Source organism: Balaenoptera borealis, assembly GCF_965194805.1.
Source record: "Balaenoptera borealis genome assembly, chromosome: 1".
NCBI lineage: Eukaryota > Metazoa > Chordata > Mammalia > Artiodactyla > Balaenopteridae > Balaenoptera > Balaenoptera borealis.
This window is the reverse complement of record NC_138860.1, coordinates 5117400-5140369: the sequence shown is the minus strand read 5'-3', so window position 1 is coordinate 5140369 and position 22970 is coordinate 5117400. Positions and strand designations below refer to the sequence as shown.

Here is a 22970-nt window from a genome sequence, read left to right as displayed (position 1 = left end):
GAAGCAAAATTCTACTGTTACTGGTAAATCTTTAAACCAAATTGATGCCATATATAGAGAGTAAATAAAATTATTTTTCAACTTAGTTGGATTTAAAGAAAACAACTAAAAAAAATATATAAGCATATTTTTAAGCATCCCAAGCATAGCAAAATACATAAGAAAGACACCGTTAATCTATCGTGCCTCCAATTTTATTTTTTACTACAAATACTTACCTAAGGATGCATAAGCAGATTTTGCCTCCTGATGTGAGTCGGCAGAATCCAAATCTCTGTTTACTTTCAATGTCTGTCAGTACAAAGGCAAAGTGCTGTCCGACTTGATTCTGAGACACTCTAAAATACAGCAGTATTATAACACTTTAAGCCTTGTGTGAGAACTTTCTTAAAGAAAAGCAAACGCAAGAATAGATGTATGTGTGGCACTGTTTTCACCTTTCCAATCAGTTGGTTCTCAAAGCTAGAATGACGTTTTAAAAACTAAAATGAGTGTGAAATGTGTAAACTAAATCATGAAGCAAGGACCAAGATAGGTTGTAACGCCTTATGGGCTGAGCAATTCAGCATATTCTAATCCCTTACTAGGGAATCATAAGGTATCTTACCGTAAGTTTTCACCTGCTTGAAAGTACTTATCAAATATCTCGTACATTCCGAACGTGCTACTAATGGAACCAGGGAGGTGAGAAGCTGGTCATATGACGGTCCGCCCGCCCCTCCGCGGCCTCTCCTCCGGGTGACTCTAAGGCTGCTCACACAGCAAAGCGTGTTGCTGCACAGCCTAAGCCACCACCAACTCTGTGTCATTGCTTCTTGTGTTGACACTCTCACCCAATAAAGTACCATACAAATTACTGTTGGCATTTTTTTTTTAGCATTCTCTTCTAGAGCTACCTGTATCCTGGTAATAAATTTCCAAGTACAAAATAAGAATACAATTTCTATAAAAAAAAGCTTACTACAAAGAATCTGAGCTAACGTGAACTAAGTACCATCATACGTGTCACACTGCCATGTAAGGTGCGGTATAAATCATTACGCTGAATCTTTACTATTATTTATAATATACAAATATATTTCCTGTTACTGGCCATAACCTTGCCATTAGACAACAATAACTGAACATCTGCTTCCTTGTCCCAAAATAAAGTTTCCAGGACACCTAAACTTTGGCTTTGAAATAGCCACAGGAATTAATGTACGAGGAAACAAGCTACTTACCCCTATTGCACCAATACTACAAATCATTTGCAATTGTCAGGAAATACTGCAGTTCAAATGCTGAACATTTAACAAACACACTTTTATGGGGACAGGTTTGTTTTTGTTTTTTTAACTTTTACAAACTTCAAAACAACCTCTAGTGTCTACTATGCCCTCTAGTGCCCAATGTCCACAATTTACTTCCATAGCTTTTCTTCCTTTATTTCATCTTTGCTATTAATTTGGAAATTGCAACTTTAGCAGGCAGAAGTGATTCCCCAGAAAAGAGGTAAAACAAGGGGCATCATTCACCAGCAGTACTTATTAGTACCAATTAGCCCATCGTTCGAAAGGCTTTTATCTTTAACACTGTAAAATTTTAGATTTTTACTAATCTTTACTTTTAGCAAAATATTTTCCTAAAATAGATTTTCTTTTAATATCACCTCACAGCATACCCTTAAAAAAAACTGATAATAGGGTATGAAAATCACATGAAAAACAATAAATGATCTGTTATTATGCTCAAAGGGCTATATATTCTGTGACATTCCAGCTACACACAGGTAATACTCTATTCATTCAGCATTTGTTCAGTAACATACAAACATAATGAGATTTTCAAAACTGCTAGGTAAGAGGGTTTCTCCGCAGCCTTCCATAATATTGCACTATTTCTATAAAGCTATTCTTGGGAGACAACCAGCCATGAGTTTTACAATATCACACAGATGGTCTTTTCAATCAGGGTGAAGTGAGATAGAAACCAGGATATATACATCTAATTTTAAAAGACACAATTCGAAGGCTCTGATAAAGGACATATTAATGTTTTTTTCTCCTAGTGCTTACAACATGTACCTGAAGAACAAAAGGAAGAAATGGAACCTTAAGACTAATCCTAACTGGCCACAGTGGAATAAACAGAAGGTATAATGATTTAGAAGGCTTCTCCATTTCAAATATTATTTAATTTTGAACCTCTAGTCTTTTCTGTTAGAGGCAATGGAAAAAAAAAATACATTTCATTTTATAAAGAAAACACATGTAATAATTTTAAAGTGCTCACTGAGATAGGCTAAGGTTCTTTTTAAATGATGACTTATACTGTACCTTTCAACGTCAAAGGGGAAACAGAACTTTGGCACAGTCTGTAGTACTTCCTGCAAATGCAAAAAAAAAAAAAAGCTTTAGAATATTTTTAAAGATGCAGTCAAAACTTTTTTGGAGACATTTTTTAGGAAAAAAAAAGTTTGTCTTTTTCTTAAGAAAAATAACAGAGGTTCCTGGACTAAAATAATTGATTATTAAAAAGGAATTAAGTGTGTGCTTTGGCAGATTGCACTGACAATGCCACGGAAGCCCCAGGAGGGAAAGGCCTGGCCTGAAGGGTATTAACACCCCTCACATCCCCGCTGGGACTCCCTTCAACAAGGCCATATGGATTTTACAAGAAGCACCGCACCATATGGGTAAGCTGCGTCTGCTGCTGCTTGTACCACAGAGTAGCCACAGGGACTTCTGACAGATCCTGGCTCAGAAATATAAATGTTGTTTCAATTAAAATGCAGGCAGAGAAAAGGGAATGAAGTTGGCAGCAATGAATTACTGAGAGGTATAACAACTCTACGTGCCCCAGAGTAAAATGGTTCAAAAAAAAAGGATTTTCTATAGCTAAAGAAACACATTTATATGTTGAACTCTTGGTAAATTCAACATCAGTAACACTAAGTTTAATCCCAAATAACACTCTTAAAGAAATGTGTATCTAAAAATAAGCCTTTAATGTAAAACTACATAGCTTCTATGCTGTGCACTTTTATTTAAGAATTTCCTAATATGAAAATCAATGTTTTAATTAAGCATAGAAAATAATCTTACTGACTTGAAATCTGCAGTGATTTTATAGTTATTATAAAATAATTTTAAAAGCTTTTAGAAATCATATACATTAACAAGTATAACAAAATGCAGATAATTGTCAGATATTTGGCAAAAAAATAGAATAAGATCTATTTTGTTATATATGAAAAACAACTTAAAATTAACTCCTGTTATAAAGTCAGAATTGAAGATACCATCACACGAGTTTTAAGCCAGGCGATTTTACAAGAAAAAGCAGAAATTTAGGAGAAGGCTTCATATTAAAAGAGTAAAGAGCAAATATCTTCATGCAGTAGCCACCCCCACCAAAACAAACAAACGCCTTATCACTACCTCTCTACCAATAAAACTTACATTCAGAGAAATCATCAGTATATGAATATTAAGCCCTATACACAGTCATAGGATTGAGTGTTTTAAAGCAGAATTTCTCACATTCTTTTAAAATGTAAACTGGTATAAAGTATCAAGTAAAAATAAACCATTGTAAAATTCCAATGTCAAAACCTAAGAAAGCTTCAAGAGCCTTGAGTCCCTGAAGCTGAAAGAAAAGCATATGTAAAAAAGCTATCTTCTATCTCTAGGGCAGGGTACCCAGGTTTGCTTATGAACATATACATCTGTAAGTACGAGTGCAAACCCCATATTTAGAAAAAGCTAACTGTTTTACTACTGACAATGTTTTATTATCAATAAATGGAACTGAAAGAGCTGCTAAGCTTGAAATAATTCAAATTACTTAAACTGAAAACAGGACATTACAAAAGAGAACAGTTCATCTGACCATTGCTAATCCTTATCTTGTGCTGCAAAAAGTGAAGCCATTTCCCATATTTACAACACACGTGAAGGCTACTCAGATACCCACCCCCGCAAAGCTGTTCGTATCATTTCTGTAACAATAAAGACAGATATTCAAAATCCGTTGTCTGCTTCCAAATATACCCGAATTAATAATATATTTCACATCGATTTTAAGACTCAAATAAAGAAGAATGTTTCCCAGTTAGTTGCTCAGTCGTGCACGCCCTCCCCCTCCCTCCGTCCAGAAGCGGCACACATGCACACACTTCGGCAGAACAGCCTCGGCTCGCTCTCCAACTGGCAGAAGCATCCCTCAGGGCACAAGTCTTTAAACCCCCGCACTCTTTAAAATTCAACCAGCCAGCAGGTCTATAGACTAGTGTATAAACAGTATAGACAAAAAAATCCTCTCTCAGCTTATGTCAGTGACAAAGCAGCTCAGCAGTTGACTGTTCCTCCCCTGACAGTGTAAGCTGGGCTTACACAGATCAATGGCTGCAAGTCCCACCTAGCTCCCAGGGCTCGGTTTTCTTCCTTAATTACAGGTGCTATTCAAACTGAGGTTGAAAAAGAAAAGAGAGAGAGGAGAGAGAGAGGGGACTTGGAGGGAGGAATAAAATACATGCAAATAGTTTTCTGGATCCTTTTAACAATGATGTTAATTGAAAACTGCACTTTTATATTGATTAGAAGTGCTCATAAACTCTGGTATTTCCACCGCACTGTGTTCGTGATATGAGACACACACACACACACGCATTTCTGGATTGGCATCCGTAGATTACGTGAAAGGTTTAAGACAATACTCTTCAAAAGTTATGTTTCTCTATTCCTACAGGCTTTTGTTTTTATGAAATACCTAATTTCCTTAGGCAAGAAAAATTATCCGGGTTCTCAAAATCCTCTTAATTCTCTAAAATATTTTTTTACACAGAAAGAACACATTGACTAACATGTCAAATGTTCAAAATAGAAATAACAAAAAGAAAGATATATTAATAGAATATAAAATTATGAATAGCAAAATACAAGAGGCAATAACACATATATGTGCATATGCCCTAAAAATAACACATCTACTACTATATAAATAAACTGACTGGGAAATACATAAATGACTGAAAACAAGGACTAATGCAAATTTATACACTGTGGTTTTTTGGTACTATATCCTGTATCTGTACTAATAAGCATTATGATCAAATTGATCGTGTAAGAGAGAAGAAACTGCTCGTGTTAAGAGTGGTATATTGACTCTCTATCCATGAGGTTACCATTGAGCATTATAAATTGATCAAATAAAAGAGGAAAGAAGCCTTTAAGAATCTACTTTAAAAAAAAAAAAAAGCTGAAATATGTAAAGTTTACCTCCTGATTAGAGTTCAGTAACTACAAAGGTCTTAGAATTTCTCTGAAAAACATCTAAGAGGCAATGAGATGCACCACTGTTAGGATCAGTACTTGTTTTCCTTGTCCTCAGTGGCTCCTTCCCTGCCCTCCACTGAAATGCTGAGGTTCCATACGGTCCTCTCCACCACACTCAGTAAATCTCACCTACACCTGCCTAGGCAATCTCACCTACACCCACGGATTCAACTGCAACTTCCAAATTTCTTAGTCCTATAGTTCAGATATTTCTGTGAACTCCAGGATTATACTTCTAACTACTTTCTAGTATCAATCTCTGAACGTTCCCCAGACACCTCCAATTCAGAATGAACAAAACTGAAGTCACTCGTTCAGTTTTTACTCCTTATCCCCCAGAACGGCAGCACCGCCCACCCCGTTACCCAAACAAGCACATGGTAGTTGCCTAGACCACTCCCTTTCCCTGACCCCCATATACAATCAATCATTCCTCAAATTCTGTTAGTTCAACTTCATAACCGTCTTTCTCCAGGGGTTCTCAATGGGAGGGCAGAAAGAATTAGACGGAAGATAAGAAGGTATAAGAATCACTTGGGGGCTTCCCTGGTGGCGCAGTGGTTGAGAATCTGCCTGCCAATGCAGAGGACACGGGTTCGAGCCTTGGTCTGGGAAGATCCCACATGTCGCGGAGCAACTAGGCCCATGAGCCACAACTACTGAGCCTGCGCATCTGGAGCCTGTGCTCCGCAACAAGAGAGGCCGCGATAGTGAGAGGCCCGCGCACCGCGATGAAGAGTGGCCCCCGCTTGCCGCAACTAGAGAAAGCCCTCGCACAGAAACAAAGACCCAACACAGCCATAAATTAATTAATTAATTAATTAATTTAAAAAAAAAAGAATCACTTGGTTTTTCAAAACACACTTGATTGCCTACAGTAAGGGTCTTGACGGTTTAACTTGGTTTGAATGGCACCTGTAACTAAGGAATAAGACTAACTGTATCAGATAAGGGTGTCTACCCTACACAGCAGTAGTTACCCTCTCTCTGCGAGAAGTGACACGGTGGACTTTTCGGGGACTGATTCAGCGCCCTCCTCAAGGACTCAGGAGTCCTCCGTCCTTCTGCTCTGCTGTCCTCAGCTTGTGGCTTTGTCCTCAGCCGCCTCTACTCATGGTCACAAAACGAGCTGCCAGCGTTCAGCTGACCACATGGAGACACCGCTGTATCCAGCGAAAGCTTCCTGGGAGGCTCTTTCTATCAGCGAGGAAACCTTTCCCCGAAGGCCCACCGGCTGACTTTCCCGTCGCAGCTGACCAGCCAGAAGGTGGCGGCCACTCCTAGACTAACCACGGGCAGGGCAAAGGTTACCCATGCTTAGCTTAGCCTTAGACGGCTTAGAGGAGAAGTCAGAATTCAAACCCATCCATTTTCCACTGGCCGTGACACCTGTAATTAATTATAAAGACGCTTGAGTGAAGCATCATCTTTTCTTTCTTAAGACACCTCGCAATAATTTTAATTAGATAAGAATTAAAGTGTACCAAAGTCCTCAGGAAAAATATACACGATATTCCATAAGGACAGTTTTCAAATATGCATAAATTTATTCATTTGAATAACGCTTTCAGAATCATTTTGTAAAAAGGGGGCTTTACTTATCGATTTTAATCTACTTTTTCACAAAGGCCACTGATTCCTAAAAAGATGGTTACTTAATTTTGAATATTCTCTCCCAAAACAAATGAGAATTCATTAATACCATGCATTCACTCAATCTATTTGTGCTTTACATGGGGGAAAAATAAACTTTTTTTTTCTCAAAAGAAATATTCACTGAGCTGCTTAGTGACAAGCAGACTGCACAGCGCAGAACGGGGATTCCCAAACTGCACCTGAGCTGCTCCAGGGCCCCACGGCACGCCCACAGCGGGACTGCGGGACGCTTTAAGTTTCCAAGGAAGCACAGCTACACTAACAGGGTGATTAGATTGGGATGCATTTTATTAAAAGGTAGAACTACAATTATACCGTACATTACACATACAGCCTCTTGAAACCTCGTCTTACTTTCTAAAGTTTTTTAAGCTTGGAGACTCTATTTTAAACTTAGAGCCAAGGAATAACTATCAGAATAATTGAGACCACTGCAGGATTTTTCTCTTGTACTATTTCAATTAGAAGTAAATTTCTCTTTCATCCTTCTTCCTTAATTTAAGGAAAACACCAAGTCTGTGAATTCTGACACTAACAGTGTTTGGATTGTTAACTCTGATCAAGTTATTTTTCACTATCAAAAATTAAGAATGAATTTTTATTGTTGAAAGATTTAAGTAACTGCCACGAAGCAAATACATTCGACTCTAAAAAGAACTGTATTGTAGAAATACGAATTTTGAGGATTTTGGTTCTATGTGTATCAGTCAGGTGATTATAGGTCTGTACTCAACATTAGCTTAATCTAATGCCAATGAAAAAGCCTAGATTCAAAGCAGTACAGCGTGACGTTACCAAAAATACGTGTACTGTACTTAACGATTAGACAGGTGGTTTACTTGGCAAATAAAAGGAACAATACATTTCCCTCATTAATTTAAGATAAAGAGAAGAATTCAAAAGGCATGAAAGTATATATGTATAAGCAAATGGGCTTCCAAAGTTTTTTTGTCAAAAATTCTATTACAAACTACCTTCAAATTTTTATGCCTAGGTTAACACTAACTTTTAATCAGTGATTCGAATAACAATCATCCAACTCTAAGAAAAAGCCACCTAGGAAGACTCCCTTTCTTTTTCCCTAATAACCATGTAACCTCCCATTCCTTTCAGATTAATATACTTATTCTTTACCTCACTCACCCCTATTTTAACTAGTAACATTTTCTAGATCAAAGGAAACACCTATATAATAAAATAGAGCATTGCCTATAATATTTATTTGCGTTATAGACACTAAGCTACTTAAAAATGAATATCAAACTGCCATTAAATCAAGATAAGTAGAATTAAGGTAAGTAGAAAAAAGCCTCAGTTTTTAGAGAGAAACAAGTTTTACGCCAGTCAACTGATCCGCTACCACGACCCCAACCCACAGCTAGACGCTGTGGAGAGTAAAGGAAACGTGATCACTAATTTTCAGAGCTACGACGAGACCCCGGAAATAGGCACAGGCACCAGTGTGCAGGCACACACCCTCGAGGCAGCAAAGCCCAGTGGTCAGTGCACTGTGCTCTGGAGCCAGGAGGTGACGCTCAGACCTGGCTGTGCCAGCCCCCGGCTAAGCGCCCCCGTCACCACCTCTAGGAAATGTGCCAAAATTATCATCTATCTCGTAGGATTAAGTGAGGATTTACTTGGGATTTATATGAGGATTAAGTTAAAAATCCATGTAAAATGATTAGACAGTGTCAGGTACATAAACCCCACTGACAACTGTTAACTCTTTTATTAATTAGTTACTTATTTTAAGAACTCAAGTGTCGTATGAATTCAAATGAAGAAGATACTTATTTATTCAACAAATATTTACTAAATAACTACAACATTTAAGGTCCTGTGTCCGATGACCTATGCCAAAACATTAACATACTGAGATACAAAATACAAAGTATTATACTGAATAATTTATCTGCCTCCTTGGAAGATGGTTAACATATTTAATTAATACAGGTGCCTACGGATATAGATATAGATTTGAATATATTCAACTATTTCTGTTTAATCAAACACAATAGAAGCAAACTCGGTTAACGCTGCAAAATCATACACTGTGCATATCTGATGTTTTCAGTATGTACAGGAGCTTACTTTGGGCTACCACACTGGCGACTTCTTTGAGTTAAAAATATCTTCAAAGAGTCACGCCAACAGACATTTTTCACTTAAGGGAGGGTTTACTAATAAAATTCTTTTTTCGTGTACTTATTTATCAATGCACTTAATAAGGATTAATTACCAACTCTGCACAAGGCACTGGCCAGCGTGAGGAACGGAGGGACTTCCTGCTCCCTTCACCACCTCAAAGCGGGCTTCCCTGCAACTGTCCCGGCGAAGACACTGATAGAGATGCCCTTAGAAAACACATCCTCTATGTAGCACTGCCCTTGATTACTGAATTATGTTTTCCATTTTCTTTAATTGTGAGTCACTCTTTGTTCTTTGTTAACCTTTACCTGGAGTTTACATTTTCCCCAGTCTGGATTTTATATTTTCCCCAGTCCAGTGGACTGCCAGACCCTTGATTCATAGTATTTCTCATATTTTTCAGACCTAGACCATGTGCAATCTTTCTGTCACTGTATTCATGTAAATAGTCTCCATTCATTGGGTACATCACACATTAAAGAATGTATTTTGCTGTTATGGATGACAAATGAGGTATGATATGTCCCAGAGAAGTAAACTACAATTATCCTTTTTTTTTTTTTTTTTTTGATCCTGCCTTGAACCTAGTTCAGAACTATGCCTGCACTGCTTGATTTTCCCTAGATAGTGAATTCTGCGATAAACCAGACGGGACTCTTGTTTGTCTGATGCTTTAAGAAACAACAGAAACTTTAGTTTTAGAGCATAAATCAGGGACCCTACACTTTAGATGACTATTGTATTCTGGGAGCAACAGTACACATACTAATTATTTCTCTATACCTTGAAGGTCCCTGGAGTCTATAAGGTCACCTAGTAGAAATGAGAATCACGGTGTCTTTTAAAAGTTTGGAAAAATCATGACTGACTACTTACCTATTTGGAGGCTTTGTCTGGAAGAACTAAATTATAATTACACAATTATAAAATACAGACTGTTCTATGAAGATTATTTACTTAGGTATAAAGTCTAATCAGTACTAACTCATATTTACAAACTCAACATGAACTTATTTATATGAATAATTAATATGCTTATGTACATTTATGTATATTCATTTAGCAAATATTTAACGTGTGAATAGCAATCAAAGACAATCACAATGTAATGTAATAAAAGCGTTGGTGGTAAAAGTGAAAAACACCAGGGAGTCTAGAAATCAGACACGTACACCAAAGTTAGCAGGGGTGCTTCCAGAGGAGTGTGGTGGAAGTCCCAAGGGAAGAAATCTCATCTATTGCTAAATAGAGAACTACAGAGAGAACAAGAAGTTGGCCCAACTATTGTACAACGAGAGGGAGGTAGAGAGGAGTTAAGGGTGGTTTTCCCATCACAGGAAAGAATATTACAGAAAGGTCCAGAAAGGTCTGGAGATGAGAAAGAACACGTACAAAGTCTGGGAGGATGATAAGAGAATGTGGCTTGAGAAATAAGCAGGGGACTGAGTCTATCATCAGGCCTTTAGGCCAATTAACAAGTTCTGACTTGATGCAAAGAGTAGGGAAACCACCCCTCCTGGTTTGCCCAGAACCCTTTGCATGCATCTTCTCAGCACAGTTAACAGCAGCAACCCCTGTTACTCTCAAAAGTGTCCAAGTTATAATTTATCATAACAGAAATCAGAACAGTGGTATCCTGGGGCTGTGGGGGTGGGTTAGCAGGCACAGGAAGTAACCAGGAAGCCGCAAGAGGGAACTTTCTGGAGTGACAGAAATAGTCTGTATCTTTAAAGGAATGTGGGTTACACAGGCGTAGGCATCTGTCAAAACTCATTTCACTGTACACTTGAGATCTGCATTGCGCCATATACAAATTATCAGTGAAAAGGTAATAAATAAGTATCTCAGTTTGGACAATAAATCATGGTCACCCAACCTAAGAGAAATAGGGAAGCTTTGACAGGTTTAAAGCAAGGGAGGGACATGACTGGACTTGAATTTTAGAAAGATCACTCTGACTACAGTTTGTAGAATGGGTTTTAAAAGGACAAGACTGAAGCCTGGAAAATCAGATAGAAGGCTTTTGCAATCATCGAGGTGAGGAGTGGTGACCTGAAGTTAGATAGTGCAGCAGGAATGCAGAGAAGGTACAAAATTGAGATATAAACAAGAGTAAAAATGGAGACGTCCAGGAGGTAGCTGGATAAAACATCTGGTGCTCCAGAGAGAGAATCTGGCCTAGATAGAGACAGAGAAAGGGAATGGCACCGATTAAAAGATATGGAAGTGATAAGAGATAGGACTCTTTTATTGTCCGCTGTTATGGACAATTACTATTATTCTTCATATTTTTATAGTTGCCTCAACAAGCAACTTTACTATCATATTCCCAAATTATGAAATCACTGTATTTCCTCATAATCCTGTCTTTATTTTTTTAGTGATTTGTATCAAGATATACATTATAGAGTACTCAACCACTTCTGGTATTATCACAGTATGTCATCAGTCAGTAACCAGAGATCAATGAAGTTAGTAGTGACCCAGAAAGTCCTAGTTGTTATAACTGACATGATCAATCAGAACAAACGAATCTCCAAAATCTTTGACGGCTTATTCAACTCTGGAGTTCTCCTAATGCCTAACCAGTGCCTGGAACACCACTCACGCTCTCAAAAAAAAAAAAACACTGTTGACCTCATATAAAATGACACTGTTTTAGCACCATCAGAATCAACCCACCTCAGCAGACAGTTCAAGGAAATGTGATGTACGAGTCTGCGTGCTTTTTTTCTGATTATCTTCCCAAATAAAGATATGATAAAATAATTGCTTACTCTGTGCCAGGTTCTAACCTAAGCACTTACATGTTTATCTCATTTAACCCTTACAACAACCCATGTTCTATTCCCTTTTCTATGTGGAGGGGAAAAAAGAGGTGAAAGAGACTAAGTAACTTGCCCAAAGTCACACAGCTAACAAATGTTGGAGTTGGGATTTGAACTCACAGGCTGAAGCTTCTAACCATTATTCCCCATGCCATGCATTTTTTTTCACTTTGTTTTCATGTAGGGTCCAACGTATAATCAGCAGATGCCTGAATCTGATGCCTGCTTGGTCTCTAATATAGTAGATATTGTCCATACATACGAAGAGTTAAGGGTATACAATTAATACTTCCGAACCAAAGTTCAGCTTGGCGTATGGAAAAATAAAGGGGGCCGAGATGTGAGGAAATCATGGGAGAAGAGATGGGATAATATGTCATCACAAATGTGAGTCTTACCTGCTCTGGGTTGTTCTATGCCCTTGAAATTAAGTCCTGAGGCAAAAAAGCAATGCTGCTTATGCCTACGCTTATTTATTACCACTGAAAATATTAGATTTACGGTATAAACATACATCTGATTTCTTTCAAGTAAGACTTATAAGGACTTAAGTAGATGCTTTCTCACAGAGGAGCAAAAGACCAAGGAATTAAATTTGAAGCCTATTATCTAAAATCTGAAACAAAATCATCTGTCACTTATCAGTACAAGGATCATACCAGAACAAGTAAATAATGCTCAAGTAACACAGGAAGGATGAGGTTAAACAAGGTTAGTAGTAACAGAGGGGCTGAGGGTGGAGAGAGCACGCACTGATAATTATCTTAGGCTCAAGAATAGGAACCTGCAGATCGGGCCAAAGCTGCCTCTACGTGGTGGCAGGTGAGGACATGGAAAACTGCAGCTCAGATGGTAAACACCCCAGGTCACTGATGCCGTTAGCCATTCTATTCATGAAGTCTGCGAGACATTTTTATCCCCTTCAATTTAAAGCAGGAACTAAGTACTTAGTAATTAACATAAAACCTTATTCAAATATAGCGAGCAAGCAGGACTAAAAATCAAGAATCTAGGAACTCTGTTTCTTTTTTTGTATTTTTAAGTCACCTTAAATTATACGAGATTTTTCCTTTATCAAAAATGTACATGCCCATAATTTTTAATATGTCAAATTACAATTAAATTTGAAGTCACAAGTGGTCTTTTTTTTTTTGAATGATTTGCTTCTTGAAATTCTAAATAGAAATACTGCGAGCTATGATTTTGCAAACTTATTCTGCTCCACCCATTACAGGACATCCACCTCTTGGAATAAAAATTTAGTTCACACTCCCTGCTGATGTAATCTTTGGCCTCTTGCTGAGATTTTTAAGAAGAGGTGCCAATCTCGGTCTTAGTTCTTGTAATGCAGAACTCTTTCGATGAGAAATTCAGCTGTGAACACTGGTCCTTTTCACACAGAGAAAGCCACTGAACAAGCCTCACCAAATAGCAATGAGTTTTTGTCATTCCTAGTCTAGTCCGCTTCGGCATAAATGACCTTAAAGAGAACACACAATCTGCTGAGTTTCTTGTCTTTACAATAAAGGGTCTCTTTATTTTACTCAATAAACCAGAAACTACACACACACACACATACACAGAGTGAGTTATTTGATAAATTTTCTCAGTTAAGGATTGGTAGTTCTCTTGAATAAATTATCTAATATCTTCTTATTTATTCTTTATATTATTGTATTGGAATATATGGAATATAAGGAGTAAACATAAAAAACAGGAGTGACTTATTTGTAAAAGCAGACTAAGGTAAATTCTATAAAGTAGAGGCAATCTTTGGTCAGCTAAAAAGTAGACTAAAATAGTTCTTCCTCTCACTGAAAATTTTCCTGCAAGTACGATGTAAGTCTATCACTGCTTGCTGTTGAGTCTTCTCAGCTGACAGTCACCAGTGATCGCCAAGTGTTACGTTTAATAGCCGTTTTTCCAGTCTTTATCGTATGTGACTTCTGCAGTGTGTAACACTTGATTCATTTAACACGTGTTTACTCAATACCTGCCAGGTATGAGACACGTGGGATTACAGGCTGACAGTGATCTGCCCCTTGGCTGAGGAAGTCAAGCTTCCTGCTCCCGACCATCCTCCCCAGACGTCTGCGCCCACTTCATCCAGCTCTCCTCCTTGCTCCCCAGGCTATTTCATGGCGCCTTCTCCACTGGTGCTCCCAGGGTTCTGTCTGCAGCCCTCACCTCTCCGTGGGGAATCTAATCTCGCTGCTACACACCTCGGATAAAGCCTGGGTTCTCCAGCCAGAAGGCAAGGGTCAGCACCCAGTGCAGCTACTCAACAGCTGTGTGAAGCCATATCACCCGCCTCTCCTGAACTCCAGCCGGAGGCGTCCTACTACTTCGGAGACATCCCCACCAGCTTACCTGGCACATCCAAAACGGAAAGCATCTGCCCTCAAAGCCTCCTCCCAAACGCCTTATTTCTATGCTTTTAAGCTAACTCCTTCCCAATCTAACTTTTCCCAAACTTCAGAATCAGGCAACGATCTTTCTTTCATTGCATACAAACACATCACAAACTAGTTAAAACCACATGGACCCTGTGTCTGCATTCGCAAAAATGACCACTAGACTGCATTGTTGTCGCTTCTGATCAAACAGGCTAAGGATAAAGATGTATGGTATCGCTTAGTACTAGCTTAACAAGACAAGCTGCAATGTGATCACTTGTCTAGAAAAACACATATGAATAAACGTGTAACTATATATTTGAATAGCTAAGTTATAAAAGTAACAAAAAATAATTCATATTTTAAATATAATATTCACCATCACATTTAGTTAAAATACTTAATATATAACAACCATGAAGTTAATTTTTGAAATTAGGTCTATTTAAAGGCCAAACATTAATCGAACATTGTACACTGCTTGAAATATTTCTATGAAATATCATACCTAACATTATGTCTTTAAGATTTAAAAAGTCTAACATATGCAAAGTCTATTAAAATGCACATAATTTATCTCACTCAAAATGAAAATATATCTAATAAATAATACTATTCATCTGGCCTCTCCCTTAACATACAAATGCATTCCGTTTCTCCAAAACACAGCAGCTGGGAATGAAAGGAAAGATTTCAAATGATCATTTTCACATCATATTCCATCATCTTTTCTTCAGTTTTTCCTAGCTTTCCTTTGAGTCCCATTCTTTTACACGGGGTCTCTTTTTAGATCAATCCATATTTCCATAATCCACACTGCTGTTTCCTCCTCTTCTCCCCAGGGTGGACTAACCCCCATATCCAGAACTATGGCTTACAACTGTCATTAAGCCTTACAACAATAACAAGATAACAAAAGAACGGGTGGGGATGAGGCTAGCTGGTACCATATGTTGATCAAGTTCAACATTTTCAGCTAACAGAGGATATTTTTTAAATTTCAAAATTTTAATTGTGAATTGCTTTCATATCTACTTTTTCTCCCCAACTGTATTTCAGGCTTAAATTTTAAACACTAGTAAACAACCTGGCAATATTACTTTAATAGGGCTTATCTATTAATAATGTACTGAGAGGAGAGAGAAAATGGAAATAGCAAAATAAAAAGGTAAGGTAGCAATTTATGGTTAGCTACTGATTCTTATAACCCACAAGTTTCACTCAACTTATACCTATTCCTAAAAAAGAAATTTCCCTGAAAGGCACTGTTTAAAGCACTATACAGTTATAATAATTAGGATTATTTCAAAGTAGCATACTCAATGTAAATTAATATTGACTTCATGCCAATTTGAAAGATTTTAATTTCTCCGCCAAGTAACATCTGAAAACATGCTACTTTTGTTTCCATCCTTTGTTTCATAGTTAATTAATTTTAACTTCTTTTTAAGCTAAAAATAGAGAAAAATGTGAAATGTAACATTTTGAACTGGTAGAGAGACTTTCATGCTCCTATATTAAATTTAACTTTTTTTTCTCCTGATCTCAGGAGAATTGCTTCTGATTCATCAGCCTATGCTACATCATCTTGAAAAAAATTATTTCCTAACGCTTTCTCTCAAAGATTTAGAACCCTTCATAGAACTAAATTCCAAAGTGACTTTTATCAAATGTTTAATGCTCAATACAAAGTAAGTTCTTGTGAAACCACATTTATCTTTTTCAATCTGCATCATCTATTATTACTTAACTTCTCTAGGTTGCTGAGTAATGCCAGACCTTCCAGGATTGGTCTGAATTATTTGCATAGTTAGAATATAATAATTTCACTGCTATAAAAATAAGTATAAAACCCCTCACCTCTAGGAGCTCATTAAAGTAAAATCTGTTCACCCTTCAGCAGAAAAATAAGGTCATTTTTTCAGGGGCTTTCAAATTTTATTATCTAAAATGTATGCAAAAATATTCTTTTCAATCGGAGTTTGCTAGATTACACAGTTCTGTATTCCAATAAATACCTCAGCTCTAAAGCAAAATTTCTAAAACATCACTATGTTTTTCCAAATTAGTTTCCCTGTTTGCAATAAAACTTTTAAACAGTAGAAAATATAAGACAAGCATGCAGGTAAAATAAGAACATGATCACATTTTGCCTTGTGCTTTCTAGCACTGCATTTACAAAGGAAACAGATCTTGCCTACATGAAGAAAGACAGAAAGATATAATTATGGTGATGATCTTGGATTTAATTTTAAGCACTTTCCCACATGCTTGCCACTTATGTTTTATTATGATTCTTCTTTTTTGGACACAGGAATGTACAAAAAAGATAACACTATGTGTATCTACAAAGCAAATTGTAAGAAATAATTTATATTTTAGGGTTATTAAGATAAATCACTGATAAAATGGAATATGAAACAAAGTATACAGTCTTGATATGATTATAATTCTCTTAAATTAGCCATCATCTCTATAAGGTTTAATTTCATTAAAAATTAAGAAATCAAAAATACGTGTTCATATATAACGGAAATATTCATAGTGGTAGTAAAATAAAAATTAACCATCACACATCAAAAACTGGTTCAAGACAATTTGTTCTTTCCATTTGGAAAAACAATAGTTGGTATAGAATGCAATTAAATTTTTTTTCTGTGCCTGATATAATCAACTGGTAGTATAAAATGACAGAATCAAATCCAAACAAGCAAAAAAAAAAAATCCAGTTTTTAAAAATATCTGTAATTGTTTAAATATTTATTTTGAAAGTATTTAGATTTAATAAATTATTCCCAAATAATTTAGATTTTCTGCTTGATGCAAGAAGCATAATTATAAAATGTCCAGCTATCAATCTACCGTAATTTCAAATCATGAAAGACTTTATTTATTGTGACCAAATCCCTTTAAAATTATTAAAAGAAATACTTTTTTGAAATGATGGATGTGTAAAAAATTTTTTAAAACAAAGAACAGGCACTCTTCCTAAACCATGCAGACCGACCACCAGATATTGCTGAACATGAAAACTGTATACAGTGCTGATGAGTATATTTGCTTTGGAATCAGCTAACTAGCTAGTTACCTACAACTACAAAAGACCCACAAAGATACAGCTGAAGGGTAAGATTTTAAATGTTCTTTTATTACTGTATATTACATAGTTTCTTACTACTATTCGCTCAGAATTGCAATTCAAACTGTTGAATTCCACCAAGTCTTCTTAATTAGTTTCTACCAAGATTTGCTTAATTAATGGAATTTTTATTATTGTTGTAATTTAAAATAATTATGTAATATGTGCACGTTTCTCAATGCATGACCAATGGCGTTTTTTAGTTATCTAGCATGGGAGCCATACTAGTGTGTCAATATATATTGATTTTTAATTTTTTTTAACCTTCAACAGAAATGTGAGAAAGAGAGAAGGTACACACAGGCAGGTACTTGTCATGAACGAACAGCGGTAGACCTACTAAACCTTCATGTTGCCTGACCCCTCCACTGAGCCGCATCTTTTCGTTCACAGTTTGATGAATCCCTATTATATGTGTCATAACACCAGTCGGAAATCTTTCTAAATTTAATATTCCACACCCTCTTATATCTATTCTGCTTAGTAGGTTATCTTGCTCCTATTTTTCCAAGAAGGTTAAAATAATCTGTAACGAGTTTACTCAACTTCCTTTTATCTATTCAACTAGTCATTCAAAATACATTTATTCAGACCTTATTATGTATGAGCCACTGTGCTAGATGTGGTGACTGAAAAATAAGAAGATACATACAGAGTAGGGGAGATAGAGACATTTGAAAAAAGAAAGAATGAAAATAAAACTGTAAAATATAGAGGTAAATGCAAGAGGCTACACAGAAGTACAGACAGGTTGCCTGGGAGGTCAGGAAAACCGTCAAAGAAGGATTAATTTTCAAGCTAAGGTCTAAGAATAAGTAGAACTCGACCACAAAAAAAAAAAAAAAACGGAGAAGAAGAAAAATGTTAATGGGCAGTAAAAACAGAAATGCCACCAAAAAAAGAAACAGGATCTAGGAAAAAACAGGGCATGGCATGAAGGGAATTTGACCATGCCCTCTCATTTGTTGAATGCCTACCCTGGAGTTTGACGGAGCCAAGCATATAACTGACAGAATTCAAACTCCAATTTATACTATCCAAAAAAAAAAAAGTCTTTTATTTAATGCAAGAAATAAAATTCTAATGTCTTTAGCTATCACTCCACGTCAATTCCAAATCACAAAATAATTTCATCATTCTGCGCTTCTAATACAATAGGGTGTCACAATCAGTTACCCTAACTATATATGACAGTATCCTCCACTCTTATCCTAAAAGAGGACCAACTCCAGGAATACACTCAGTGGTCGAGGAACAAGGCTTAAAGATCCCCTTCCACGCACACCTGCCAAACACCAACATCGCCACGCGAATATCAGAATGCAAGCAAAACGCGCACCCAATGCCACAGCTACATTCTCTTCCCAAATATCCTTCGAATGCCCGCTTAGAGACCTGTAAACCACTTTCTCTTTAGTGCTGCCCTCAACTCTGGTCTCTGATAACTCTCAGTCCCAGAAGTAATGAATGAAGATTCACACCCTTCAAGTACACCAACTCCACTGCCATTGTTCTGCATGTACCAACTGACAACAATTCTTGGGGAAGCAAGAGACAATAATGTAGTAGGACCGAGGCAGAATATCCAGGATAAACTTTCCTCTCACAGCCCATTACCCCTTTCTCTCAAGTCACGCCAGCGTAAGAATGACAATCAAGAAGATTTAAGGAACAAAGGTACTTTCAACAACCCTGAAACTGAGTCCTCCCAGAATACTGTCTTTTATCAATAAGCCCCTGCCATCAGTCTTCCTTCTTTCTGCTTATCTTAAAGAGGGAGGCACACCTCACCACTGCCGTCCAAAGCTAAACCCTCCACTTGCAGCTGTGAGGCAATCTTGTGGGAACCACCGTTACAACCTGTCCGTTAGTATTACAGAACAGACAGTATATTATGAATAATTTTGTCTCCCTTACTGGACTATGAGGTCCTTCTGAGCTGACAACTTCTTATATTTATCTTTATCTAGTACTAGAAAAAAATAATGCATGGTGTGTGTTCAGGTGGTATTTGTCATCTTGCCATCTCTGCCAATTCTTGCTACAGAAATTAGTTCTAGCTTCTGTTTTCAATCTCCTTTTTAAAGTGGCTTCTTGCTATTCTATATAAACATGGTCTTCCCTCCTCAAGCCTTTTAATCCTAGAAACTACCAAAATACACTAAATACTGCCATCACCAGCAAAATTAGTCTAAACTTACTACTTCCCCTTCCTCGCTGACCACTTACCTCTTAGCCTGTTTAAATGTGTGATGTCTTCCTTCCCAGAATGTCTACACTGCACTGTGAGTAACTTCCATGGCACATATTACACCCGGCCTTCTGTTGGAATTATACATAGAAGCAAATATTGTAAAAACGATAAGCAACCTGTGTCCCCCATTTACAGAGGAGAAAATTGAACCTCAGAGAGTAAAAATGATTTCCTTGAAGTCGTACATTCAACTTAGAAGTAGAAACAGAATATTAGTTCACTACTGATTCCCAAACCAATCTTCCTCCCCAGTAATAAGACTCCTGGAAGGCAAGGACCACATGTCTTTCTGTTTACAGCCTTATGTTGCCAGACCAGTACCTCGCAAAAAAAAAAGAAAGTATTCTATGAGTATTTTTAAGGCAGCTTTAGGTACATGCTAATTGCCTAGGTAAAGTAAACTCGTTCAATATTTGGCAAAATTTTCACCTCTGATATCATAAAAGTAACAACCAAAAACGTAACTAAAAAAGCCTTGTAAAATATAGCATTGCTTTTCACAATGTATCTTTCAGCTTCCTACCTATCTATATTATCTGTTCACTATGTAAAGTATACCTAAAAATATGATCAAAATTGTTGGTGTCTGTGAGTCTCTACGTCTATAATTCAGAAAGGCCTTTGCTCTTACTGAGTTGGTGTGAAATGGTGCCCTATCTCCACAGAGTATCAATAAACTAGATTATAAAGTCTCACAAATTAAACTCTTGCACATGGATGTTTATAGCAGCTTTATCCATAATTGCCAAAACTTGGATGCAATCAAGATGTGCTTCAGTAGGAACATGGATAAACTGTGGTACTCACGACAATGGAATATTTGTCAGCACTAAAAAGAAATAAGCTACGAAGCCATAAAAAGACACGGAGGAACTTTAAGGAATCTTAAATGCATATTACTAAGTGAAAGAAGCCAATCTGAAAAGGCTACGTACTGTATGGTTTCTCTGTATGATATTCTGGAAAAGGCAAAACTATGGAGACAATAAAAAGATAAGTGGTTGCTAGGGCTGGGGACGGCAGGGAGGAATAACTAGGCAGAGCACAGAGAATTTTTAGGGCAGTGAAAATACCCATATTATAATGATGGCTATGTCATTATACATTTGTCTAAACCCACAGACTGCACAACAGCAAGAGTGAACCCTAAGCTAAACTACGGGCTTTGGGTCATTATGTATCAGTGTAGGTTCATCCTCGGTAAAGGGCGCACCATCTGGTGAATGACGCTGATAGTGCAGGAGGCTATGCAAACGTGGGGCAGGGTGAATGGGAAATCACTGCACCTTCCTCTCAATTTTGTCGTGAACCTTAAGCTGCTCTAAAAAACAAAGTCCTTTACAAAAATTTTAACTAAATTAAAGAAGCGCTATTCTGATTGGCTTGTGGAGAGAAATGAACATAAACTGATTATTCCTAAAAGTCCTATAAAATAAGGAAACTGAACTTTTTTTTTTTTCACACACACACACTGTATTTTATTTTTACAAGAGATAAATAGACTGACATCAAGCATTGTACATGGATGACCACAACAAAAGCAACAATGATTGCAATTACCAAACATGAAACACACTCATATTATGTCATAATATTGACATTCAGTCCAGTAATCCTCCACTGTAACAGCTCCTTCACTTTGCAGTGAAGATTGATTTCTATATTCTTTGCCTCTGAGTCCTTGTGGGATTTTTTTTTTTTTAATTCAAACAGAAAGTCACAAAAATTATAATCATCCTCGTCAGTTCACTCAGTCCCATGTAATTAATTTTTTTTTTCATCTTGATCTTTTGTTAGCACTTTTATGAGTTCAGCAGTTTTTCATTAGAGTTCTGAAAATGCTTATTCATTCAGTTCAGCAGTACAGGTACCAGAAACCTGTACTTGTCAGAGTCTTTCCTATGAATTCCTTGAAGATGAAACCCTTTTATAGGAACATATTTGCAAAAGCATCAGAGTACACCCAGAACTGTCTGTAACTGACAAAAGACTTAAAAATGACCATGGTTAAAGATTTGATGAAAGTTCATAATAGTGCAATTGACAAGGAAATTTAGTTTTTTTCTGAGATATACATTTTAAAGTAATAACTAGAATTATGACTTATAACATTATACCAGAACATATAAGAGTTTTAGAAATTTCACGTAATGTCTGAAACATTTATATTAACATATTTCCATACAGATAACCCAATGAAGGAAACTGAACTTCTAATACTTCAGATGGGCTAGACTTCAAAAAAATTCTTAGTGAATTCAAATTCACATAATTAAGGAAAATCCTTAGCAAACATCTAGTTTCATCAATTTAGTTTAATAAATATAGCTGGGATTTCTCTGATGTATCAATATTAAGTACAATATAAGCATACATTCATTCTATTTGGGGTTGTTTTTCCTAAATGTATACAGGTTTGATGAACAAATGGCATACTGTTTAAGGTTCAAAAGATGTAAATTTCTACTCAACCAAACTGTATCGTTATTCTGGTAAGCTTTACTTCAACAGTAACTATATTTTGTAATGTATCTGCTAAAACATAATTTTGAAAACCTTTAGGTAATCAAAATATTGAACCGATATTGAGTTAGTCAATGTATACTCATTGTATTATACATTGTATGATACATTATAGATAATGTATTATGAACCTAGATAATTTCTAAGATAGAATACTAAAAACACTGATTACTAAGCATATTTAAGTCTATATACTTTTTATTTTTGTGTGCTGTGAAAAGCCTACACTTTTGGGTCATTTTAATAAACTTGTTCCTTTTGGCCACTATACAGAGATGTAAACGGGAATTGTGTGGCTTTACAAAGTGGTATGATGGGTACCATGTCTGGTAGTCTTGTACAATGCTTGTGCAGGACACAAGGTGCTCAGTTATCTGTCCCCCAAGTGTTCTTTGTTTTTTCTTTTTCTGTGAAACAGAAGTTAGTTATTTAGGTTAAAAGCTGTGATTAATATGAGTGGTTAAGACTACACTAGGAACAACAGTATCAGATAAATACAACTGTGTGTTTTGTTTTGTTTTTTCAAAGAATGGTTTTATCCTAAAACAGCGATTCTTGGGCTTTTTTTGTTTTTTACCTCCATATTCTTGGGACTTGCTGAGGATGGTGAAGAGCTAGTGTTTATGTAGTAACTATTGAAATGTAGTGTATTAGAAATTAAAACTGATAATTTTTTAAAAGATACATGAATTCATTTGAAGATAGCAA

General features: G+C 36.6%; 1 protein-coding gene across 7 annotated transcripts in view; it reads right to left on the bottom strand.

The window, feature by feature from the left end:
* DENND1B (DENN domain containing 1B) overlaps positions 1–22970 on the bottom strand; it is a gene marked incomplete at its 3' end in the record, with an annotated part of 254407 nt that overhangs the window by 154535 nt on the left and 76902 nt on the right. For 6 of the 7 annotated variants that reach the window (XM_082394433.1, XM_082394435.1, XM_082394436.1 and 3 more), the window contains exons 4-5: positions 2319–2368; positions 219–338 (exon numbers count right to left, since the gene is read on the bottom strand). In XM_082394433.1, coding sequence (XP_082250559.1) covers positions 219–338; positions 2319–2368 — 170 coding nt within the window. Of the gene's footprint in view, positions 1–218; positions 339–2318; positions 2369–22583; positions 22628–22970 lie in introns of those variants that run through there. The other variant, XM_082394437.1, reaches the window with a different exon arrangement.